The sequence below is a fragment of the Pelodiscus sinensis genome, chromosome 1 (assembly GCF_052426305.1).
Source record: "Pelodiscus sinensis isolate ZL-2025 chromosome 1, ASM5242630v1, whole genome shotgun sequence".
Lineage (NCBI taxonomy): Eukaryota > Metazoa > Chordata > Testudines > Trionychidae > Pelodiscus > Pelodiscus sinensis.
The window spans coordinates 309,884,598-309,911,573 of NC_143052.1; the positions used below are offsets into that span (position 1 = coordinate 309,884,598).

Below are 26,976 nucleotides of genomic sequence, written 5' to 3' on the forward strand. Positions count from 1 at the left end.
TCCAGTCCCCTGCCGTCACAGCAAGACCAAGCACCATCTAGATCAGGCATGTGAAACAGGCATCTGGAGGGCCGCATGCACCTGATCGAAGTTTTAGTGGCCCGCCTCTATATTTCATAAAAGAATAAAGTGCAGCCCATTGGCTGCTCAGAGCCTGTGGCCGAGTGTAGATCACAGCCAGCCGGCCGCTCTGCGCGCAGCACCGTAGCGACTGCTCATGGCCAGCTGGGCCACTCTGCGCATAGCACCCAGCACATGCTCATGGCTGGCTGGCACACTCGGCACTCCAGCACATACTCACGGCCAGCTGGGCCCGCTCCAGCACATGTTCACAGCTGGCTGGGCCACTCTGCATAGGCATCAAGCGCCTGCTCACAGCTAGCCACTGCACTCATGCCGCCCCAGCTCCTGAGGAAAAAGTGTGTGGCAGCGATGGCGTCTCCAGGATCCAGGCATTAGTCTGGGGGGGCTGGGAGTGCCTGGCTCTGGGGGAGGTACTAGGCTGAGGGAGTAGCTGGAGGTGCCTGGCTCTGGGGGAACGGGCAGCATTAGGTTGGGGGGGATGGGAGTGCCTGGCTCTGGGGGAGGGGAGAGGGGAGAGGCCTTAGGTTGGGGGTGCCTGGCTCTGGGGGTGGGGGGAGGCATTGGACCACAGACCTTTAGCTCTTCCCCATGTACAAGCAAACAATTCAGTGTTAATTGCATGATGTCACATACTGTTTCTCAAATAATATGATAGCATACATTTTTTTTCCACCAAATGGAATGGAATCAAGAGTACTGTAATATATACACACACATTGGGCTGCTTTGTGGTTCCCAGTGTAATTTTCTGTGTTTTAAGCATCTAACTATACTGTGTTAATATTTGTCATATGATTCCCTTTGAATGTAGGCATTGCCAAATCAGCCAATGGGACCCTCTAGTCTAGTCCAGTATTGTAGCTACAAAAGTGGCCAATACAAGATGTGTCATAGGATGCAGCGTGAGTATGCTCGCTCATGTCCACAAGAAACTACAGTGGACAGTTATCTCCAGATAGGGAATGTTTCTTCTTCACTCCCATCAGTTTGTGGCTGGCTTATGACTTGAAATATGAGTGAGTTTTCATTTGTTTTTTATCCTATCTATGGTATTTTAGATGTTTTCATTATCAATAAGCCTGGGGGGGGGGTGGGCCCGCGCATGCGCCCAGGGGTGGTGCCGTGTGCCCCGGCTCGGGGCGCAAAAAGGGCTCAGGCCAGCCCTGAGAGGAGGGTATGGATGCAGAATAAGGCAGCCAACACAGATGTCATATTTAAATTCCAGGGCAAAAAAAGAATCAGCATGTACCTGGTTTACATTATGTTTCCTTAAAGAAAATTCAAAGGCTATTGTTTGGTAGGCTGAAGCAATTATTCTGAAATATGAGTCTCTCTCTTATTGTTTTGGTCTATACTTGTTTTTATTTCAACAAAACAAGTTATGTATCATATAAAAATAATTAAAAAGTACCTTACATTTATATTTAAAAATTATAAAAATTATTGTATATGAGCAAATAACAATTTTATTCAAATTATTGTATTATATTCAAACAAGAACTGAAAAAATATTATACAATATACCTAAAACATAATCTATAATAATAAATAATTATGACTTTCCAATAGAAGTACATTAGTGGCCCTGAAAGCTATCAGTTTTCGTTTGTGTGGCCCTCGGTAGGCTTCAAGTTTGCCATGCCTGATCTAGATCATCCCTGATAGATGTCTATTTAACCTGCTCTTAAATATCTCCAATGATGGAGATTCCACAATCTCCCTAGGCAATTTATTCCAAAGTTTAACTACTATGAGCATTAGGAAGGTTTTCCTAATGTCCAACCTAAATCTCCCTTGCTCTAATGTGTATGTGTTAATGAATTAAAGCACCTAGCCAAAATAGATTTGTACCCTTGATCTCAATTGAGTATCAAGACAAAGAAATTAAAAAGGAAATAACTGCAAATAACTTACTACAGTCACACAGAGATATCTAATACAAAGTGGAAGCCCATGTAGACAGACGTTCATAAAAAGAAATTCTGCAGAACTGTAAGATCTATTAATAGTAATAGCAACAAAGCTGACAACCCCTACAACACCACTCTACAAAGACATGAACTTTCGGCCACTGACAGACTGTTGTTAAGACTATAATAGAGTTTAAAGAGAAGCTAGATAATTTCATGGAGGTTAGGTCCATAAAAGGCTATTAGCCAGGGGATAAAATGGTGTCCTTGGCCTCTGTCTGTCAGAGGCTGGGGAGGGATGGCAGGAGACAAATCGCTTGATCATTGTCTTCGGTCCACCCTCTCTGGGGCACCTGGTGCTGGCCACTGTCGGTAGACAGGATACTGGGCTAGATGGACCTTTGGTCTGACCCAGTACGGCCGTTCTTATGTTCTTATGTTCTAAGACAAACCATATCAATGCTTTCTGTGTTAACACATCCAGTTTTCAAGTGCTTCCATGAAGGACATAGTGGTACTAAGGTGCCAAGAAGAAAAGGACAAATGTCAGTTTTTGAACCAATTAGAATTGCACTTCAGATCCAGGACAATTCACATTGAAACAGATTGCTTAATGTAGAGTTGAGGAAAGTTGTAGATACTTGCGAAGATATATATTCATGTATCTGATCTATAAAGCAGCACAACTGGAATGTAATATAATACCTTCAGATGTATTACTTGGCAGGAGTACTCAACAAAAATGCCAATTAAGACACCTGGGATCAAAAAAGTGTATCCCACTATTTTGACTAAAAAGAGCAAACCAATTATTGATCAAGACTTTGTTTTTGTTTTTAAACTTAAGTGTACTTTTAAAGTGCCAGGTCCTATCGGGCAATATACCAAGAAGAGTGGAGTAAATGGCAATGTTGATTGAGATCAGTTACTACTAGCTTATACGTGGCATATAGAAATACTGAGGAAATTCTATGAAAAGTTAAAATTTTGCTAACCAGTGAGCAAAAAAATACTGACATTATAACCAATACAGGAACTGAACTTTCTATCATTAACCACAGATTTGAAGTAGAGAATAAATGAGTCAACGTGCCACTAAGTAACTGAAGAAATGATCTTGAAATAAATGAAGTTTGAAAACCTAAGTACCATAAAGAATGTTAATAGTCATACAGCTAGCACTCCAGAGATTACAGAGAGGCACACATTCTGGGTATGCTATTCACAGATGATAGATTTAAGGCCTGAAGGGACCATTATGTTCATCTAGCCTGACCTCCTGCATATACAGGCCATAGAATTTCAGCAAGTAATTCTGGCATCATGCCCTGTAACTGCTGATCAAGCTGGGGCAGATCTTTTAGAAGGCTACGGCTATACTACACACTTTGCTGGAAGAGGCAATGCAAATGAAGCACGGACTAGCATTTTCTCACGCTTCATTTGCATAATCTCTTCCTGTCTGTTTTTAGGCAAGGAGTTTTTGTGCAAAAGCAAGAAGTGTGGACGTTTCCTTTTTGCGCAAAATCCCCTTTTTGCGCAAGATCCTCATGCCTCTCTCCTATATTGAAAGAAGAATAAAGTCTGAGTAGAATTTTGCTAGCCTCTCAGGGTACATCTACACAGTAGCACTTACTTTGAAATAAACTACACAATTTGAGCTACACAAATTGTGTAGCTTATTTCTAAATTTGGCACTATCTACACAGCACTAATTTTTCAATTCCAGCATCTTCCTTAATCCTTGTGCAACGAGGTTTACAGGAAGTCAGAATAAGAAGCTTGCTATTAAGAATGTATTTCGAAATAACAGGCATGCTGTTAAGACAGACAGAACACTATTTTGGGATAACAGATGTTATCTCGAAATAGCGCCACTCTGTAGATACACCCTCATAGTGCTTTGAGACAATACAAGCAAAATGCAATATGTTTTTATGCAAATTATGTGTTGGCAGAAGTCTAAAAAAACCTTAAGTTTGTATTTCTGTATTTTAACTTAACTATCTATTTTAAGGCCCAAATCCTGCATTCCTTACAACTCAGGAAAAATATTCATCAGTTGAGTAGGCATTTTGGCATTAGGTGCAAATATGTAACATTGTAAGGTGATCTGATTTCATATTTGTCTCTTAAGTAGGTTTTTCGCAAATAAAAAAAGCCTGTCTGCAAGGTAACAGTATGAAATCATAGACCTGGTGTAATTTCCTATCACTTAAGATTTTCAAATGATAAAAAGCCCTTTTTATCAAAACAAAAAACAACACAAAAAACACATAGGAACATAAGAATGGCCATACCGGGTCAGACCAAAAGTTCATCTAGCCCGGTATCCTATTTGATGACAGTAGCCAAAGCCAGATGCCCCAGAGGGAATGGACAGAACAGGTAATCATCAAATGATCCATCCATCGCCCATTCCCAATACTCTCTGGGTACGTAGACTACATGCCTCTGGCAACAGAGGCATGTAGATTAGGCTACCCGGCATAGGAAAATGAAGCGGCGATTTAAATAATCGCCGCTTCATTTAAATTTAAATGGCTGCCGCGCTGAGCCAATCAGCTTTTGTCGGCTCTGCGCGGTAGTCTGGACGCTCCGCGATTGACATCAAATGCATTTATCGACCTCCCAGGAAAACTTCATCCCAGGAGGCATACCTGGGAAGTCGACAAATGCCTTTGATGTTGACCGCGGAGCGTCCAGACTACCGCACTGAGCCGACAAACAGCTGATTGGCTCAGCGCGGCAGCCATTTAAATTTAAAGGAAGCAGCAATTATTTAAATTGCCGCTTCATTTTCCTATGCCGAGTAGCCTAATCTACATGCCTCTGTCATCAGAGGCATGTAGTCTAGACGTACCCTTAGTCACCACAGTAATTGCAAGCTTCAGCATTTTGTAAACACAGATTCTTGGAGTTTTGCTTTGGTAAATGTTGAAATTGGATTAAGGAGATTAGAAAAACAGAATATCATTAAGCAGTTACATTTTATTTGCAGCTATTGCAAGGTAGCTTTCTATAATAACTTTATTGGCATTTCTGGTGCCTCTGGAAGAAATCACAGTCGATTCAGAGATTGCTGTAGCCATGGTTGCATAGTAGCCCTACCATAGCTCTGCTTCTGCTTTGTGGACTTGGAAAAGGGTTCCCTCCCTCCCAGCAGCAAAGCTGGTGAGGCAAAAAGTTAAGAAATCTGGAAAATACATGTAAATGAGGCAATACCTTAATTTGCATATTTGTGAACAATGCATGGTTACATCAGCTATATCAATCTTGTCAGCTGTCCAGATTACTCAACTTCAAATATCTTGCCATGGAATTATTTGCAATTTCTTTTTAATTCATATTTATTACAGAAGAACATAATTAAAAGGCCAGATTTCCACACTGTTCATCCCACCCATGAATGATGAGTTTCTCCCCTTGGCTAGATCTCCCTCCCAGCTGAAAGATGGGTCAGAAGAGAGCAGCATCATGAATAAGTAGCTGTTATTTTCCTCCTGCTCAGGAAGATGATGGCTTGCCAGCTGGAAAAGATTCTACAGTAGCTGGAAGGAGAGGGTTTCAGGAAGGAGTGTCTGGGCCCTTCAGAAGAGTGTGCTCTTGAAGGTAGTTGCTGTGTGAATTGAGACCCATTAGGTGTAAAGACCCATAGAGCCTTAGCAGCTCAGCCCCGACAGAGCTTGCTTACCCACGTGATGCTGGCTAAGATCCAGGCTGATACCACAGCATGCTGGACATGGAGACCCTAAGAAAGACCAGGGAACTGAGGATCCTTCCTAGCTAGGACCAGCATCAGACAAAAAGAGACACAGCCTAGCCATCTTTCTGTCCAGACAAAGATCTGCTACAACCTTTGTGACAGGGCTTAGTGTGCTGTCCCTAATCATTCCCCAGCTCCCAAGAAGTAGAGATTTGGTCAGAGTGACACCTTACATAGACTCTTTCTAGCCACCACTTCATGGCATGGCTGAAATCCACCAGGAACACTAACAACAGAAATGTTCAAAAGCTTCAGCGGGGTAGCCGAGTTAGTCTGTAACTGTAAAAACTTAAAAACCAACAAATACTCTTGCAGCACCTTAGAAACTAACAAAACATGTAGATGGTACCATGAGCTTTTGTGGGCACAACCCACTTCTTCAGATGAATGGAGTTATTAAAGGTCCAGTTTCTAAATAAATAGGGAATGGAGGAGAGTGGGACAAGGAAAAAGAAGGGGGAAAAAAGAGAAAAGGGAAAGAAATGTTGTCACCCCTGCCAGTGAAAAAGGACTATGTAGTAGCTGGTTAGGAGCCAGGAGCAGAGTGTCAGAAATCAGCAGTTTCCTGGGCAATCCAGGAAACTACCCTGTGCCCTCTCTGTTAACTTGAACTGTGCACAGGGACCAAGATTTGGCCCACATGTATTACCTAGATTTGGCCCACATGTATTACAGTGTTTGTGCTAATTAGTCCCTTCTGTTCAACTCATGAAATACCTCCAAACACAAAGCCAAGCCAATCAAATTGAGCGTCTTCCACAGTGAGCTCACAGACAGATTTTATACTAAAATTACAGAATCAACAGTGAGCTACTGGTAATATGTGTTTAATTACCAATTTCATGGTTGATTTTCTTTGCCCCTCCCTCCCCCAACTGCAAACAAAGATGGAAAATGACTGCTAGCAATGATGAGAGTGTTACTTGTACCGCAGGCTACGTGTAAGTACTGTAGCCAGCGAACATCTCTCTCCACTTGCTACAGCCCAAATGTGTGTGGCACAGACCCAGTTTCATCAGTCTTATCTGATGTAAAGAAAGCTTATGGGAAGATACCTCATATTAGTGTGGGAGGCTAGTAACTAAAATGATGGACATTTCTCCGACTAGGTGACATGGGAAATATGCCAGTGCCATCAAAACTTGGAGGGACAGCTCGTTAGCTGAAGTAAAATCAGCAGTTAGGCCAATTTACACCAACTGAGGATCTGGCCCAGAGAGTCTTGCATATTTCTTGGCAACTATTTTTCTCTGTGGCTGGAAAAAAGGTAGGTTACTACATCTCGGAGGTTTCTGAGCAGATGGATTGAGTACATGGTAGGAGAGGGATAGCAAGGAATAGTAATAGGGAGAGAGATTTAATAGCACCTCTTTTACTTTATCTAGCTGAGCCCAACACTACAGCATGTAACTATTTCCCTTTATTCCCCACTAGAAGAGTTACCCAACATTGCTTGGGTCTTTGTGGGGACTCAGGGCAGGGTGCAGGGGATGCAGGAGTCAGGGCCAGGGGTGAGTGTGCAAGAGTCAGGGCACGGTGTAGGGATGCAGGAGTAGGGTCAGGGTATTGGGAGGTGTGAGGGGGCTTTCCAGGGCCAGTCGGAGTCATGCTGCCCAGCTAGCAGCTGCTCCCTTGAGCAGCAGGGGCTGCACTGCTGAGCCAGCGGCTTCTATCCTGAGCTGACTGGATGACAGGGGCCATACAGCCCAGTTGATGGCTGCTCTGTGGCTCTCCAGGGCTGCCTGGGAAAGCACAGACCTCATCCCAAGGCCAGCTAGGGTGGCGGGGTCCACAATGCCCAGTTGGTGGCTGCTCTGCAGGTCTCTGGGGCTGGCTTGGTGGTGGGGAGCCACACTTGCTGCCCCTGTGGTCAGTCTGGAATATAACTGTGCCTGCTATCACAGCCCTCTGTTTCCATTTGATGAGAAATAATTGCATTCCACTCACATCCCGTTCTCCAGAGTTCTTCAACAAACAGACTCATGGACAGACTGACTGACAGACAGATGGACACACAAATTCTCTCAACTATATAGTAGCTTACTCCTTATTGGTTTCCATGTAGGGAATCTTTTAAAGTATGTATCCCCACCCTTGGTGATTTGTCTGTTAGTCCCAGTTCAATGGGACTAATCATTTAGATAAAAGCAACGAGGAGTCCTGTGGCACCTTATAGACTAACTGAAGTGTAGGAGCATAAGCTTTCGTGGGCAAAGACCCACTTCGTCAGATGCATGTGACGAAGTGGGTCTTTGCCCACGAAAGCTTATGCTCCTACACTTCGGTTAGTCTATAAGGTGCCACAGGACTCCTCGCCGCTTTTGCAGAATCAGACTAACACGGCTACCCCTCTGATCATTTACATAAAGTTTACTTACAGACTTACATATTTACAGGATGGAGGCCATATTTTGGGGCCTGAATGTTCTAAAACAAAAATGACACAAAATACCAAAGCAGCATGTTTGGGTGAGGTAATATTTTTTATTGGACTAACTTCTGTTGGTGAAAGAAACAAGCTATCAAGCCACATAGAGTGTTTCTTCAGTGGTTCTTTACAAGATGTGCTAAATACTTATGCTAAACAACCTGTTTCGCCTTGTATTTAGTTGTCATGCTTCAGTCCCAGACTTGAAGAATAGCTCCGTGTGGCTCAAAAGTTTGTGTCTCACCAACAGTAACTAGTACAAAAGTTTCTCACCTACCTTATCTCTCTGATATCTTGGTATCAACATGGCTACAAATACACTGCATGTAACATGATACCAAAGATGATAATTGCAAACCCCTTTCATATTTGTGAATCCATTATGAGGGTATATTAAAAAATATTGTATCCTTTTAAAAAAAGAAAGGAATGTATTTAATCTATCCAGTAAAATTAAGATCCTTTAATTTCTCAAGCTCAGTCTATTGCAAAAGTGGGCAAATATCAGCCTGAAGGCCGGATGCAGTCCCTTGGGTTAGCTCCTGAAGTCTCCCACCACTATATTTACCTGCACTGCCACAGGTACAGGTGATAGCAGCTCCCATTGGCCATGGATCACTCTTCCAGGCCAATGGGAGCTGTGGGAAGTGGTGTCCCAGTCCGAGCCGCTTGCCGCCATTTCCACTGGCTGGGAACAGCACTCTGTGGCCAATGGGAACTGCCATCACTGGTCCTTGTGGCCACACAGGTAAATATAGTGTGGCAGCAGCCTGCCAGCGGCTAACCATAGTGAATTACCACCGTATTATTGCCCACCTGTGGTCTATAGTAATCAAGCAACCAGATAGAACTGTTACTTTGATTTAAATAACTGTAACAATCTGCTGGATGAGAAGAGATTTATCTCTGAGGGCATGTCTACACTAGGAAATTATTTCAAAATAACTAAATTTGACTTAATAACTCCAGATTTTACAAAATTGAAATTGTGCGTCCCAACTACTGGGAAGCCTCAAAATTAATCTGAGGCAGACTCTCGTTAACGTGGACATGATACCGCGACTTAGAGCCCCAGAAAGTACTAGGGAGTAATTAGTTGGAAATACTCTGGGGAGTATTTTTTCAAAATAGTGGCACCAGAGCATCCATACTAGCGCTATTTTGAAATGACTATTTCAAAATTAGTGTTATTTCCGGAGGAAAGCAGGAGTATAGATTTCGAAATAAGCAGCCTGTTATTTCGAAATAACAGGTTTGGTAGTAATAGAGATGTAGCCGTGTTAATCTAGTCTAGCTGAAACAAAAAACAGGACTATGTAGCACTTTAAAGACTAACAAGATGGTTTATTAGGTGATGAGCTTTCGAGGGCTCATCACCTAATAAACCATCTTGTTAGTCTTTAAAGAGCTACATAGTCCTGTTTTTTGTTTCAGGTTTGGTAGTGTGGAAGCTCTGCTTATAAATTTGACCTAAGGTGGGGTATTTCAAAATAAAGCTTAATGTAGACCAGGGCTCAGTGTCTGCAAGCAACTAGCTGTAAGCATGCTCAGTAAGGCATCTGGCTGCACTGCAGTCTGTTATATGAGGGCAGCTTTTTAGGTGCTCAGGAGTATAAGTATAACTCAATTGCTGTAAACATACTCTTAATTCTCTGAGTCATATTAGAGGCAGACTGTCTGAAATGCTACTTCTGCTCCTTGTTGCTCTATTAGAAATCAAAGTTAAGATTATGCCTTTTCTTACTGCTCTTATGAGTTTGAATGAAATCCCATATGTAAAAAATAAAATAAACCATTTTCACTCAGACAATTCTGTAAAACAATTTTATAAAATGGTTTATTGTTTAAAGCAAACAACATATCTTTGATTTCTTATTACTGCTCCCATGTTTAACCTCAATTGCTAAAAATGGTGAATTCATATTTATACAAAGTAAAATTAAATATTTAACTCATGTCCTTTTGAAAAAAATTGAAATTAATACATCTTAATAGAATCTTTGCAAACTTCTTGCTAGTAGGGGAATGCATTTTAGAAAAAAAGTAAACATTTAATTCAGCATCAAGCCTTAAATGATGCTAATTCATTAATCACATAATAAGAGATGTTTCTGAGATGCAAATATGACACAAAAATAAGATTTTTCAATGTAAATATAATCGAATTGAACAGTATATGTATATGACAGTATCTGGAATATAAAAATGATGTATGAAACATAATTATATTTACTGGAAAATGTTAATGAATACTATAGTACAGGTAAAAGTCAAGTATTTGCTTAAACAAACCTTCCAAAATTATGATATTTCAGTTCATTAAGATTTCACTTTTAATAATGAAGAGTATTTAATCACACTGTGTGGTTTCCTGACAAAAAAGTGAATCAATGGTACTAACTGAAATGAGACTAGAAAGGAGTAACATTCTTTGCAGACGTTTGAAAAGTAGTTCTCTAAATAAATAACAGTTTCCAGGGACTGCATTCAAGTTGATACTTACTGGTGATTACTATTAAGGTACAGACATTTTAAATATGGTATTTAGCAAACAAGGTTAACACAATACCATTCTGGTGGGGTGTGGGGATCTTGTCTTGGATAAAATATTGTTTGCTCAAAGGACATAAGAGAAGAAAGAGATGTAACGTGTGATGGAGGCATTTCTTATGAAAAAGTAATTTATGGTATGAAACTCTTTTAAACAAGTACGGTTTCCTTTGCTGTAGTTGATGGAGGCTTTATCAGTGTACATTTTTTAAAATTTTAATTTGCTACTTCATTTTTCTTATGTTTCCAGCATTTGCTTTGCTGTAATAGAGACTATACGATACTCACCTTTAATAAACACAGATGAACACATTTCTTTCATTGCTGTAGTTTGCCTGCCTACAAACAAAGGTATGAAAGAAGTTTTTCCTAGTGCACCTGTTACCATGTTGTCTGTTTACAAATTGTTATATATGCGTATTTATTTATTTTGAGTTCTATAGAGCAAATGACACCTACCACTCATTGTAGGTGCCACTATCATAATTAAAAAAAGAGACATTAGAACAGCTCCCTTATGGCAACTCCAGCCTCTCCATCTGCTTCCTAACCAGCAGTAATCAGCAATAAGAAATTGAAACAATCTCTCCATAAACCATAATCATAGGCTAGGTAGGTTTTGCAACCTGTTCCTAATATGTGAGAGCAAATTCAGGCTGTTTCAGACCCCCACAGAGAAAGTGCGAATTCCAAAATTATGGGGCACTCTGAGAGCCTGCCTTAGGAGCCACCCCTCTCTCATTGCCCTGGTCTACACCAGGGGTGCGTCTAGACTGGCAAGATTTTGTGCAAAAGCAGTTGCTTTTGCGCAAAAACTTGCCGCCTGTCTATACTGGCCGCGAGGATTTGCACAATAACACTGTAAGAATTCAGTGCTTCTTGCGCAAATACTCTGACACTCCCTCTCAGGGATAAGTCCTCTTGCACAAGTATTTTTGCGCAAGAGGCCAGTGTAGACAGCCAAGTTAATTTCTTGCGCAAGAAAGCCCGATGACTAAAATGGCCATCGGAGCTTTCTTGTGCAAGAGAGCGTCTACACTGGCACGGATGCTTTTGCGCAAAAGCATCCGTGTCAGTCTAGATGCTCTTTTGCGCAAATACTTTTAACGGAAAAACTTGTCTGTTAAAAGTATTTGCGCAAAATCATGACAGTCTAGACGCATCCCAAGAGTTTAGTCCGAAATAACCCCCTGCCAAGTTTGAATTAGTAAGCAGGGCATCTACACTGCCAAACCTGTTATTTCGGAATAATGAATTCCGAACTCTATACTCCTGCTTTTCATCATAAATAATGCTAATTCCAAACTTGTACATTTGAAATAATGTTAGTATGGATGCTCCGGTGCTGCTAATTCAAACTCACTGGTCTCTGGGAGGCCTCCTGCAGCTCCCCAGAATGCTTCCTGGAGCTTTGAGTTCTCCACATTAACAGAGCCTGCCTCGGACTAATTTTGATACTTTCCCGTAGTGAGGACACGCAAGTTTAAATTTGTTAAATCGGAGTTCTTAAGTCAAATTTAGTAATTTTGAAATAATTTCCTAGTGTAGACATAGCCACTCCTCTCATTTCAGAAGGGCCATCTGGAAATGTGGTTGTATGGCACAGAGAAAAAGTGGTCTATCCCAGTGTGATTCTCATATAGACAAAATAACTAGGTTCCAAGCCAGATGGAAATAAAAATGAAAAGTGAACTTTCCATCAGCTCCACCAGGTTTCTAATATTAACACCCGTCCAGAAAAGTTGCTTCATATCTTAAAGAGAGCGCTTCCCTATTGGCTTTGGAAGGCAATTCCAGGTAATCACATTAGGAAAAACCCAAATGTATTGTTTCAACAGTAAACATTTTGCATAGTCAGAAGTTTGTTATTTGATTGGTAATGTTTAAGTATCAACACTGTGTGAATGTCTACTAAAGCTCCTAGCATAAATATAAATATACAGTAATGGATTTGGTAATAGCACTTAGTTATAACAGCTGCTGATAGTGGAATGATTTGTTAATCTTCAGAAGTTGCATTAGGGTTTAGCATGAATTACCTGGTGGTATTTCAAAAGAAGGTATTGTACTGCCCTCTAATGGCCATACATATAAGCTCTATTTAGTTTCATATATTTATTTATAACTGGTCACTGTGACTCAGGGTAGAGTGTTCCAACCAAATGTACATATCATTTAATTATCTCCAAGATCTAAAAAGTAGTTATACGGCAACCTAGGCATGTCAGAGAAGCAAAACGAACAAGACTGTTAATGAATTAAAAGAAGCCTGTTCATATCAAAGTCTGTTTGCAGCAAGTGATGTAGCCATGGTGATCTCAGGATATTAGGGAGATAATGTGGGTGAAGTAATACCTTCAGTGGCCCTTCTCTTGGTGAAAGAAATAAGCTTTTGAGCACCATGGAGCTGTTCTTCAGGTTTGGGAAACATACTCAGAGTGTGACAGCTAAACACAAGGCAGCACAGATTATTTAGCATAAATCACTAAGACTTATTCAAAGAGACTGTTACACAAAAGACTAGTATTATTAAGATTGTGTTTAAATAGGATGAAAATATTCATTTTAACAAGAAATGGGTGTAACCATGAAGTTACATTTCTCCACTTTGTTTCTTTTCTTTTTCAGTGCTTCCAAGCTATAGTAGTGTACATATGTTGGTACTGAATCTCCTCACACTGCCTACTGTCCCCATTGCTCTAATATCGAGAACATTTCCCACTTTATTTCTATCAACTTCTCCCTACGTGTTTAGAGCCAGATTCTGTACACACTTACATACATGCTTCATTTTAAATGAATGAGTAGTCCAACTGAGTTCTCAAAGTTGCTTGAAATTAAGCATGTGTGTGTTTTCAGAACAACAGGCTTAGTGTCTCCCACCAATACAATCAAGATTAAACATACTAGAACAAACTTAAACTTACTTGTTTAGAGAAATTCCTGACAAATAATGACATAAAGCCAGAGAGACATACTGCAAGGAGTCTGGTTGTTGCTGTGTGTTTTCTAATGATGAGATGGTTTAATTTGTTTAGATGGTAAAAAGGGCATGTGTAAACTCGGTGGAAAGTAAGCATCACCATTTGAAGCCAGATACATGCTTCAGCACTGTGATGGAAGCAGATCACAGGCCAGTGCTCTACAGAACACCAATTTTCCATAAACCACTGCAGTGTAGCAAACAAAATGGTTTTCCGGCTTCTTGATGTTTTCCGGATGGTGGACAGCATGAAAAACAGATGGAATCTTTGACACTATGTCCACTAAAACCCAGTGGCAGTATGTGGCTTCTAGGTACTGCCACAAAACAAGTAACAAACACTAAGGATCTAAAATGGGTTTTAAAATAGAAATGAAATGGTTCTAATGCACATGAATGTTCTTATTTTATCATAATCTAATGATTAGGAACATGCTCTAATTTACAGACATTGTTTCTGCACATTTCTAGAATCCTTGCTTACCAAAGGCAGCTCAATTGGTCCTATCCGCCAAAAGGATTATTTTCCATGTGAGAACCTTACAACATGTGTACCAAGGACATTTCACTGTGAGGGTGTAAATGACTGTGAGAATGGCTGTGGTGAGTATAACATCCATTACTACTACTCTGTGCTCAAGAAATAAAGTGGAAAATTGCTTGTGCAGTATGCGCTACTCCAGAAAATCTGCATAAATGGTCTTCAGACAACAAATCTGAGCAGACTAGCAGTTAATCAGAATAATACAGTTGTTTAATTTTTTCTATTTTTTTAAAGATAAAAATAGCAAACCAGGCCTGGAGCCTGCAAGTGCAGCCTCAAACCTGGGCAATTCTCCCTGGGAAAGAGTGAGCCGAGCTGTGTTAAGGAGGCACTGGTTCAACACATGTCCTAGGCAGTCTCTGTTGGTGAAATTCCTGTACAATCTTGACTACATTTGATAGCTTCCCCTAGAAAGGTGGAAAACCGCATAGAGGACGGCAGAGTGAACTCTACACGTCATCTCTGAGAGAGAATCCTGACACCTGTGTGTGTGAGTTTGGGGTCAGGAGAGGGCTTCACAGGCACAAGGGAATATTATGCTAACCCCTTTGCCAGTGGAAGTGCCAATTGCTATAAGAGGTTATGTCTACACTACAGTGTTATTTCAAAATAGTTATTTCAAAATAGCTTATTTCGAAATAACGGGTCTACACACAAAATGAATTTCGAAATAGCATTTTGCTATTTTGAAATAGCTCGTACACACTGAGTGGACTCTGAATCGAATTAAGTGTCTACACAGCACTTATTTCGAAATAGCTATTTCGAATTTGGCATTATTCCTCATAGAATGAGGTTTACCAAATTCGAAATAAGCACTCCGCTATTTCAAATTTATTTCGAAATAGCAGTTTGGTTGTGTAGATGCTAGGAAAGTTATTTCAAAATAAGGGCTGTTATTTTGAAATAACTTTGCTGTGTAGACATATCCAGAGAGAATTCCCATTAAATAATGATGTAAAGTGGTACAAGAGTCTTTAGCTTTGCTGGCTCCTGATTATGCCATATGATACTACTAAGTGCTTCAATGACTGATGTTCTCCATCTGTGTAAGGAGTCTTCTTTGTTCCGTGACACTAACTTCCACTGATTCTATTCAAAGTTATTCCCTTTGCTTTCTGAACTTTTCATGACTTTGTTTCATTTTCCTTTCCAGTCTCATATAACCCACATAACCACTAATCATTAATTTGGCTATTCCAATCTTGGTCTACTGTTAATATTTTCCGTGAGCCTGTCTGAAATTTGAAATCATTCAAATAACCAGCTATTGAATCTGATACAGTCTCTCTTGTCTTCCCACTGAGTTATTTTCTCTCTTGTCTCAGACCATTTTTCTCTTCACTTTAGATCCTAATTGATTCTCATTATAAGGTGCCATGCAAGTGTCTATGCTACAGTATATAAAATGCACTATACTATTAATTCTCCTGTTTCAATATTCAGTAATTTTGGCATAATAGCCTTACTTTTAGAAAAAAAAAAAAAAGGCATGCTCTTGAGATTTCAATTCATTGTACTTTCTTGGCTCCAGGGTATTTGATTGCTCTCTTGTTCAGCTTAACTGAACTGATGTTTATGTCTTAATTTTCATATTTTTCTTTCCCACTTTATTTTATAAGCTGATATCTTATTTATAGTGTAGCTGACAAATGTTAACACTGTTTTACAGGAAATTAGCAGATGTTCCTGGCCTTGCTCAAATCTTCAACTGAAGTTTTGTTTTCTTTTGTTTTTACTTGGAAAATAAATGAAAAATGTATGTTTTATTTCAATTATTGTATTTTTTTTAATGAAAAGAAATGAAGGCTGGAGTGAGGGTTCAGGAATAAGGAGAGGCAAGGGTAGGTGACTTAGGGCAGAGGTGTGGGGGGAGCTCAAGACAGGGGGTGGGGCTTCAGGGAAGGTTGAAGGAGGTGCCAAGGTCTCAGTGGGAAAGCGGTGGGGGTGCAGAAGTCAAGGCAGGTGGGCGGTGCAGGACTCAGGACAGGGGGCTCAGGACAAGGGGCTGGGAGATGGGGGGCTTACTGGGGCCACCTGTGGTATGAAGGGTGCACTGCTCCGGCAGCGTGTCCACCTTCCGTGGAAATACTCCCTGACCAGCAGCAGCTCCCAAGGGGCCTGGGCTGCACTTCCCGGAGGGTGGCTCCTCCTACAAGGGGGGCAATCCAGGTCTGCGCATTTGTTGGGTGGGGGTTAGGGCTGTGCGGGCTGTCCCCATCCTCTAGATGCCATCCCCAGCCTGGGGCTGCCCTCCTCCCCCCACTGCCTGCAGGCTGTCTGGGGAGGTGCCAGTCTCTGGGACCTACCCCCCGTCCACAGCCTGCTGGCTATCTCAGTGGGGCCAGGCTCAGTGGGGCCTGCCCCCGATTCCACTGTCCCCCTCATGGCCTGCAGGCTCCCCATGGTGGGGGTGGTGGCAGGCTCCAGGTCTGGGGTAGGGAGCTACTCATCTGAGCTGTTGGCAGGCAAGACCACAGAGCCCCAGTTCTGCTGGTCACTTTCTTTGTGCTGCAGCTGCACCCAGTGACAACTCTCAGTATCATGTCCCTCTCCTCTGTGTGCCCCTCTCTTTCGCATCCCTCTCCTCTCTGTCCCCTCCCTTTCCATGTTATGGAAAACAGCCTCATTCCTGGCACTTCCCATATTCCAGGCACAATCAAACTAGGGATGTGAAGGACTAGTCGACTATCCAATAACCAAATGTTTATCGGATAATCGACATGCTAGTCAACTAGTCGCTTCCCCCGCCCCTTGCTGCCTTTATCACAAAGAGACAGCAAGTGGGGGAAAAGAAAGGGGTACTTCAAAGCAGCAGTGCCACTTGAAGCCTGAGGCTAGACCCTGGACTCCACATGGTGCTGCCGCTTTGAAACACTGCATGCAGCCTAGGGCCAGTGAGGTTGTCCCCAGGCTGCAAGTGGCATTTTAAAGCGGCAGCATCATGTGGAGCCCGGAATCAGCTGGGGACTCACCTACTGACCCTAGGCTCTGTGCAGTGCTGCCGCTTTGAAATACTATGGGGAGTCTGGCATCAGTCTGCATGTGGCATTTCAAAGCAGCAGCACCATGTGGAGCCCAGGATCATCTGGAATCCCCAAATGATCCCAGGCTCGACACGGCGCTTTCACCTTTGAAGTGTCACAACAGCCCTAGGGCAGTTGCAACACTTCAAAGGTGGAATCGCCCTATTGTCTAATCGAACAGTCAATGCAAAATGCATCCACCATTCGATTAGTCAATTAGTCACTATTTTATAACCTTAAATCAAACCCTGACTTTGGTTTAAGTTAGGGTAAGAGGAAGCTGCATACCAACTTTGGTGGTCTTAAGGTTTAAGAGGAGTTCTTGAACAAACGAACTCACAGACACACAGAGAGATGGACTCACAGACAGACACACTCTAATATAGATATATGTGTGTGGATGAGCAAATATATTTAAAATGGTTCATGGAAAACCTATTTATCTGGAGAGCTGAAGGAGATGCCCAATAAAAAGATCAATACATTATTCTGTTTTAATGTAATGGCCATTTTGATTTAATGTTGATCACATTGAAATGCTTATATTAATGTTCTTAATCTATTGTATACTTCTGAATTATTCCATTAAATGAATGTATTAACCTTTATTAAAGGGCTGTTTAGGCTATTATATCACATCAGCTGCCAATGATGTTTTCTAGAGCACAGAGTTTTTTTCACACACACAAGCACGGAGCAGAAGAGCACAGCGTGAAAAATGCTGAGATATTTGCTCACTTGTGTCAAGTTGTTATTTTTAAGCCAACTGTGCAGAACTCAGTAATTTTGTTTAAGGATGTAGAAATGTTTTCGTGTTTCAATTTGGCTACTGAAGACCTGAGAGTCAGGACACCCCGACAGCCCACCAAGCAGACTGGTGAGGAGCCAGACAGGTGAGCTGACAGGAAACCAGGCAGACTTATATCTGAAAGCTGCTTGGGTTCTGTCAGACCTATGCCAAAATTGAACTGTCTCTGCAAAATGATGAATCTGCATTCTCTGACAGAAAGGTTCCATTAGAGAATTTCTCAATGTTCAAACTATTAGATGTATAGCTACAAGACGCATAATGGACATTGTTCTCAAGCACCCATCCCAATACTAGCTGTTGCCATATGTACAAGCTTGTGTGATTTAAACTGTGCTTCTTTTTGTGTTTACTTGCAGAATTTTTAAGGTGCTAAGTTCCCATGAAGTTTAAATCATGCTGGTGCCCTCTGGCAGGGTTGTCAGGCCTAGCGATCAACCCTTAGCCATTAGGGTATTAATACAGTCTCCTCTACTGCCAGAACTATCTCCCTTCCCCCTGCTACTAGCCAGCACTGCACTCATCACTTGCTAGTACTAACCACCACCAGAGGGGGACCAAGCGCCACACCAAACCAGCCTGGTTTCCATTTAGAAAGATGGATTGTGAGAGCCCTGTTGTCAGAGATGTCCCATCCATAGGAGGGTTCAGGGTGGATTCCCCTGACCCCATGCTTTGGGGACTCCCACAGTGGCTACCTCAATGCTCCTGTGAACGGTGCAGGGTGGCAGCAGGGCTCACTCTGCCCCCCCCACTCACCCTGGTAGCAGGTGCCAGAATGGCCTAGCAGCTTCTTCCACTCTGGCTCCGGGGTGGGGGGAGGATGACCCCCTGCTGCCACCCAGCCCCCAATGGTTCCCTGGCTTGCTTTCTTCTGGATGGAGGTAAGGGGTCAGGAAGGGGCATGATGGAGACAGAGCAGGGGCGAGGCTTGGGTAGCAGTAGCAAGGTGGAGGCAGAGCAGAGGCAGGGTGTGGGGAAGGGCTTGTGGCAGGGGGGATGCCTTGGGCCCCGCACTTGGGAATGGCCCTGTGGATGTGAGTGCAGAAGCAGCATTTGAAGGTTTTTCTTCCTGAAGACTCCCAAGCCCTTCCAACACATGACAGAGAGGCATCATCATCAGAAATCTTCAGATAGAGCAAAGTCTTGCAAAAAGTGGGGTAAGAATAAGAAAAGCCACAATGGAACAGTCCAAAGGTCCGTCTAATCCAACATCCTGACTCTGACAGTAGCCAGTATCAGAATTTACCTCATAGGTATCAGAACTGGAATAGATAGCTATGGAATAATCTGCTCCCCAGGGTGAAAGTATTTTAAAATCTACCTGGTATGAGGACCTGGCTCCATGCCTCTGGAAGGGATAGGGTCTCAGATGAAAGGGATAGACCTAGGGACCAGCCTCCCCCAGCCAGCCCTTCAGTGCTGCGTGGCACACTCTGTCCGCCACACTGGCAGATGTGATTTAAAGGGTCCAGGGCTCTAGCTGCTGTCACAGCAGTGGCAGTGGCTGCTGGGAGCCCATCAGCCCCTTTTAAATCACCGAGCCCTGGGGTAGTTGCCCCTTTTGCATCCCTTCCCCATTAGCTGCCCTGTTCCCCCTCCCCCTTTGTCAGCCCTGTCAGTAGGGTCCAAACATTTAACATCAGCACTTCTTTCCCCTGTCATTGATGCTTTAACATCAGCTCTGTACCAGTCAGTACTGGCAGCCACTTCTTACCAGTATGCCATACCAGCCTATTTTCACCTCTGCTGCCCACAGGGGAAAGTTTCTTCCTAATCTCCTCCTATGGAGCTTGATTTATGCCCTAAAACATGGTTTTCATATCTTTTTTGGGTTTTTGAAATCTGTACTAATGTAACTTTTGATATTCTTGCAACTGATATAAAAGTCTGTAGTAAGCAGAGCATAGTCATCCATATGCTACACAGGGACATGTAAAACCACTCGCCTGAAAGTCTCCTCCAGTACCCAGACATTTCTGATTGCACAGAAACTGAACTAGAATGTATAGATGTTAATTTAATATCTATTCCATTTATTTCAAGCAATATAACTGTACTGGAAGTAAACCTCAATATTGTAAATCCATAAATACTTCCTGCTTTTGCCTTATTCTCTGCTATAAAAGGGCTGTACAAACAAATGAGAGGGCTAAAAACAACCTGAATATGTTTTTAGAATTTGGGGGGAATCTTCTGTCTTACCACATGCTAGGACATCCTATTCCATACTAGCACCTCTTCTTTGTATCACAACAAAAAAATTGGGGAAGGGTAGGAATAAAGGTGATGGGAACTGTCTAATTTCCACTGTTTTTACTAGAGATGGGCTTGAATTGTAATAAAACAAACTAGATATTCATTTTGAACCTCACCAACCCCACATGTGTTTAGACCCCAGGATTTGATTTGTCCTATTACAGAAGTGACTGAACTACGAAATACCGATTTGTGTTAAGGCTTGAACTACAACTGCACACCAAGTTTTAGGCTGTGTGTTTGCATTGCTGTGGGCCCTTGGCGGCATTCAACTGACCTCACCTCTTCCTGCCAGGACTCATCTCATCTGCCTTCTTGCTGTGCACCAGATTCCCAAAATACTGGGTCCTGTCCCCTCCATCAGTCCAAGCAGCAGTGGCTCATTTCAGCAGCACAATCTGAAGTCATGGAGGAGCTAGCACGGAGCCTGGAGAGGTGTGAGAGCATGAACACTTCATTATAAGGAGAGACCTCTTTAAAGAGTTATAGGGTGGTTTGGGAAAAAGAGAAGGGCAATGGAGAAGGTCTCATTGGAAGGAGAGAGGGAAGTACGTGGGGTTATATTTGCCTCTCGTGCATAGGGGAAGCACCCCATAAATGTCTGCATTGCCATCTGCATAGCCTGCCTTGAAATCCCTGCTTGAAACTTCTTTTCCAGGATGCTGGGTGTGCTGAGACAACTGCCTAGCATGTGCTCACCAGCTTGCATCTTTGTTCTCCCCAATCTACCTATTGCTGTGTTTTATCTCTGTCTAATACTGAGACTGTAAACTCTCTGGGATAGAAACCATCTTTTGGGTCTGTGTTTCTACAATGTCCAATACAGTAGGGTCCTGATCTACAACTGAGTCATCCAGGCATGAACTCAATGTAAAAAATACATAACATATTTCTCAGGATGCAGGCATTCTCAGGTTGGGTTTACTTCTCCCTCCAGCAAAATATAGAGAAGGGGTATATACTTTCTCAGAGTCTTAAGGTTTAACTCCAGTGCCCTGCCCAAATTCTTTCCGGGGTAATAATATTTTATTTAAATTCCCTGTGTGCTATTCATTAGATGTGATATTCACCTCCTCTACAACATGTTATGAAGTGTTGTTGTGTGCTATTAAGAGCAGATGAATTTTACCCTACAAATGTCTGGTTACGTTTAAGGAGCACTTTGGGATTCTTCAAATACTGGAGAAATACAGACTTATAGCAGAAGTGTCTGTAGGAAGGTCCAATATAAATATCTTATTTCTTTATTAGTCACAGGAAGCAGCTATAATGTTAATCTCATAGCATGTAGTTTTCATTCTTGGACTAAACTGTGATAATTATCAATGCCCTTTCTAAACATGCCTAATAGGTTTAATTAAGCTAAGGCTGTAATTAATCACGATCAGAAAGTTGCAAAATTAATCCAGGACCTGCATTTATCGTCAGAATAAGCAATACTTTTCTTAATGATCCTAATGTTTGGAACAATGTCCTGAGAGTTGAGTAAGCAAATGCCATCTGTGAGGAACTGTGGCTCAGATTGTAGGCTTTTGTCACTTGCACTAATTATAAATGCTAGTTTCTGATTGTGTGATCAATGGCTAATTAAGAGCTCATTTTTAAACATTTCCTGACCAATTATTATAAGTCTCTTAAATACAGCAAGTGCCTCTCTCTTTCAGATGAAGTTTTCAGCAGCTATATAGAAGTGCAGAAAATATAAGCATCTTCTTGACAGTCTAAACACAAAGTGTTACTGAATTATCAAGAATATGTTAACAACAGTGAATTACTTATATAATTCATTGTTTACTGTTTTAATAGTGTCAAATAACTTATTTTTTGAATTGGGATTTTAATCATGTAGGTGTTTTCCAACAATAAGCACATAGACACATTGTAGATTTGTAAGCATCACAAAATATGCACTCTGTTCTCCTAAATGGAGGAACAGTTAGAGACATGGAAACAGAGAAGATACTAGCCTGTAATAAGCAATTATACTACTTAACGGTAAAACTTTAAGAAGCTAAACACTAGCTAAGCTAGGAGTGTCAAATTAATTCTAGCAAGACAAGGAGAGGTAATATCTTTTATTGAACCAACCTTTGTTGGTGGTTAGGTACAAGCTTTTGAGGTACACAGAGTTCTTCTTCGGGTCTAAAGAAAGAAAGCCCAGTGGCTAGTTAATACTCTCCTTCCCCAGATCTCTTTTATCAAGAGAATTTGGTCCAATAGAAAATATTACCTCAGCCTCCTTGTTTCTCATATACACGGAACCAATAAAGCTACCACTTTGCTGAAATCAAATTTATTCTATGTAGAGAGCTGAATTGTACTTTTAATGATGATTTGCGGGGTAAGCTATAAAATTAGGGCCATATATTACTCCCAATACACAGCAAGGGCTAAAGTCATTGCTGATAAACCCCCACTGAGGTCAACTGTCACATCAGGGATGACTGTTTAGAATTGCCAATTCTGACAATGGGATGTTTGCAGAAAGTTAGAAAGTAGAATATAGGGTTAATGTGCTAACATATTTTTAAATATTAAATTTACTGTTTTAGTCATCTTCACACAAGGAGAGGGAAGTCTCTTTATTATTTCATATATTGTTTTTAAGTGCTAAATTACCAAACATCCTAATTGAAGCAACATCTTTTTTAGCTAGCTGTACATTTTTATATATTATTGCCTATCATCTTATGTAACAATTATAAGCTCCTGGAGGCTGGGACTGTTATCCTTCATGTCTTCTTTCGGGCCATGGTCCTTTGTGGAGCTTTTGGGCCCCAGGCCAATAAAAATAAATTTTAAAAACGGTAACATCAGATGACCTTTTACTGGAATTCAACTTACGAAGCATTAAGTATGGCTTTATCAATGTTACTATAGAAACCAATCTGCTGTTCATTTAGTAAGAGGAACCCTTGTGTAAATTATACAGTTTGGTAGAATGTGCTGTGATTCTGCTAAATATAGCTACTAGCAACAACAACAAAATATCAGCTGTGCTGATAACTGCTTCATACCAAATGTCACTCACAGATAAACTTTGATAGGGCTAAATTGTACATGCAAAGCACCATACATGAGAAAAGTGTGGCAGCTAAGAGATCAGGAATTCATATAGCAGACAAAGTAAATACTAGTAAATCTACCAAGAACACAGTATATGAGAATATCCCTTCAGATCTGCTGTTACATGTTTGTTATTAGGCAGGTCCTAATGACAGCCCAAACTGCCTTTCCTCCAGAACAGACTGGCAGCCTTCAGAAATGACAATCATTTGAGCAGGTCACATAATTTAAAGAATGAGCATGACACTAGAACAACTTCTATTTTGATAAAGTGTATTTGCGGTAGGGTTTCTTTTCCTCTCGATGCACACATTACTATATGTGCATCAGTGAGTGTGAATGCGGATTGTCCTTATATGATAAAACTCAGAACAAGATAAGCCTGGCAAAGAACTCTCTATCGGCCTTATCCCCACTCTGCTCTGCTCTTTATGTCCCATGATGAACTTGTTTTCGGAGGCAGTGAGAGACAGCATTCCCTGCAGGGGTGGAGAATGGATGTGGCCCCAGGGTTGCCAATCAATGAGGACCCTATCTTTCGAAAAAGCAGCTCACTTTTTTGAAGCACTTTTGCTGTGGGGACGCTCTCTTTTGGAAGAAGTTTTTCCAGAAGATCTCTTTACAGTTTAGACGTAGCCTGAGGCTTAGGGCCTCCCCCAGCATTAGGGAGCCAAGGTACTCCAGCCCTCCTGCCACCTCCCCGAAGCTCCTGGCCTCTGACTGATTTTTCTGTGGGTCAGTGGCCCCTAATCCTAAAAAAATTCCCCACCCCTGCCCAACAGACTGAAACAAAGACTAACACTGGAAAAGTTGTCAAGAGTTTAATTCTGGTTGGACAATATTGAACCGTATTTCTCCCCAGTGAAACTGCACTGATTTCAGAGATATCACACCAGGAATTAATTCAGCCCAGTGGATTTACATGACAGAAGAGGTAAATGAGAGATTAAGACACAGCTGCAATTGTAAGATGTTTATGAAACATAATTGCTCTGTTTTTTAAATCTTATCCCTATAAGATTTCTGCAACATAATTGCATTCAAAATATATCAAGGGAAGCATTTTTAGATTATACAAACTTCAGATATTGTGAGTAACCTATTGCTTTATATTTACCTTTTAATATAATAAATTACCTAGTTTATGCAAAAGAATGTACATACTTTATAAAATTGAATTTTGTAAGGCTAATACGTTACTAAAAATTTCCTGTAGAAAATTTCAGCTGTGCTCTTTCTTTCAAGTCTTAGTGAACCAAAAGGCAGTTGCCTCAGCGAGATTGCTAGGAGACAGGAATGCTGGAGGTCTGTTCCCAGCTCTGACACAAGTCATTTAACTTCTTTGTGTCTAAGACTTCATCTACACTGCTAAGTTTAAAGGGCAGCAATGGCAGTTCAATGCTTTAACACGGCAGTGTGGTCAGGGCACCAATGCTGGGAGAGAGCTCTCCCAGCACTGTAGGTAAAGCACCTCCATGAGGGGAGTCACTAACAGCCCTGGGAGTCTGTTTATGTTGGCGCTTTACAGCACTGCAACTTGCTGCACTTGGGAGGGGCTGTTTCTTTGCACCCCTGAGTGAGACAATTGAAACACATTAAAGAAGCAGTGTAAACAATACTTTAGGGCATGTCTACACTACACGGAAGGTCAGCGCTGCCACAGCTGATTTTCTGGGCTTTAATTTAGCAGGTGTAGTATAGATCTGCTAGATCGAACTTAAAAGGCACCCTTGTCAGTGTTGGTACTTCTGCTCATCATGAGGAGTAAGGGAAGCCAATGGGAGCATTTGCTCCTGTCAGCCTCCCACTGTGTGGCTGGGGATTTAAGATACATTGTTTCCAGCTACATCATTTACATAGCTGGAGTTGCATCTCTTACTTCGACCTACCCATGTAGTGTAGACCAGGCCTTAGAGTCCACTTATAATAATAATCATTTACTATATTTACCTTACAGTGGTGATGAGGATTCATTAGTTTGATGTTTACAAGGCATTTTAATCAGTGAGGTTTCTAAAGTTGGGTGTCTCATGCCAAATTTTGCTGTCAATTTCAAATAAATGTGCTGATCTTTCAGGGATAGTGAAGACCTGCTATTTTCAAGTGGGAGTTGTAAGTACTCAGCATCTTTGAAAAATCAAGCTACTTGTTTAATTTCCTTAAAATGGAGTTAGAGGCCAAATTCTGGGCATCTACATTTGAAAGTTAGCCTATATAAATATTAAGAGTTCTTATTACTAGGCCTGTATACATCTAAAAAGGAATTGTGCCAGATCACAGCAAATATTATTCATTGAATGACAAGAACAAAACAAGTTATAGTTGTTCATCCCCATACAGTATAAGGTTGTTTCGAAAAGAACATTTGCAAATGTTTTATCAAGTGGTTTTAAATGTCTAACAGCACAGGAAAAGAAAGTGGAAATCAGATTGTATTGTTCTTGTAGTACAGACAGCCTTAGAGAGAGAGAGAAGTTAAATTGCTATCATCCAGGGTTTTAAAAATACAAGGCGGTTGCTACAATCATGCATAAATATTCCATAAGGGTTGTCACATCAACATCTAGCAGCAGGAAGCTTTCGGGGAAGGGGGAGTTTAAAAACAACGATAGTCTAATCTAGATTTATGTGCAGTTATCTTATTATTGTTCTTTGTGTACAGATATCTCGGTCATAACTGTATCACCAGTCTGAGACTTGGGATATTCAGAGACCTACACAAATTGAAATGGTTGTCAGTGTCTATTTTCTTCCTTTTTATGTAGAAGAGGTGTAACTGGGGACTAGCTTTCTCCAGCTGGCAGTTCACACACTGACCATATATATTTCCTTCTGGTAAATACATGCCAATTGTTTTAAACTTACTGCTATTTTTACTGTAGATTGGAATGGGAATGAACTTTTCCACACACACCCCTTCTGCAGAAATGGGCCTTCTTCAGAAACCCACATTCCCTTTGGCCTAAGAACTGAGACTTTTCAGAAACAGTAACATACATGGGGCCCAATCGGCTGAGCATCTAAAAAATTAATTATCAACTTGCACTCAGCCCCCACACCAGCAGTCTGTTAATGCAGAAAGCAAAGTACTGTCCTGGCAAAATCTTTTCTGCCAAGACATAGTAACAGAGGCATCTTTGGCATATGAACAAAAGTAAGGCAGCAGAATTGCAGAGGGATATAGCTGAACTGAAAAAAGTCTGATATCAGCCACAGATCAAGGGCTATATCATGGCTGCTTGTTACAGTGACCAATGTGAAATCCTATTCACATTACACCTCCTATTTAAACACACTGGCATAATTTTTATTGTTAACATTTCCTCTCTTTCATTCTTTTAGGTATATCTGTTTCTAATACATAATTGTGACTTTGACCTGTGCTTGAACATCAATTTTATATGCTCATTTCTTTGCTTTCAGCTATTTCAAAAAGTTTAATATTGTTTCTATGCACTCCATGTGTGAATATGCACACCATTAACAGATGGGATTTCACCAGTTGAGAACCTCTTGGCTAAAGTTCTTAAAGTAGTTGTCTGGGTCCTAGCA

General features: G+C 41.3%; 1 protein-coding gene across 1 annotated transcript in view; it reads left to right on the top strand.

Annotated features, from left to right (window-relative positions):
• The first annotated feature begins 6,654 nt into the window (after positions 1 to 6,654).
• The window catches only part of RXFP2 (relaxin family peptide receptor 2), a 38,973-nt gene continuing 18,651 nt past the window's right edge, over positions 6,655 to 26,976 (top strand). Inside the window, 10 exon segments of the mRNA XM_089777720.1 lie at positions 6,655 to 6,701; positions 10,989 to 11,089; positions 14,193 to 14,324; positions 14,500 to 14,570; positions 18,054 to 18,184; positions 20,056 to 20,164; positions 21,989 to 22,059; positions 24,444 to 24,518; positions 26,087 to 26,162; positions 26,848 to 26,975. Of these exon segments, the coding sequence (XP_089633846.1) occupies positions 6,655 to 6,701; positions 10,989 to 11,089; positions 14,193 to 14,324; positions 14,500 to 14,570; positions 18,054 to 18,184; positions 20,056 to 20,164; positions 21,989 to 22,059; positions 24,444 to 24,518; positions 26,087 to 26,162; positions 26,848 to 26,975 (941 nt within the window).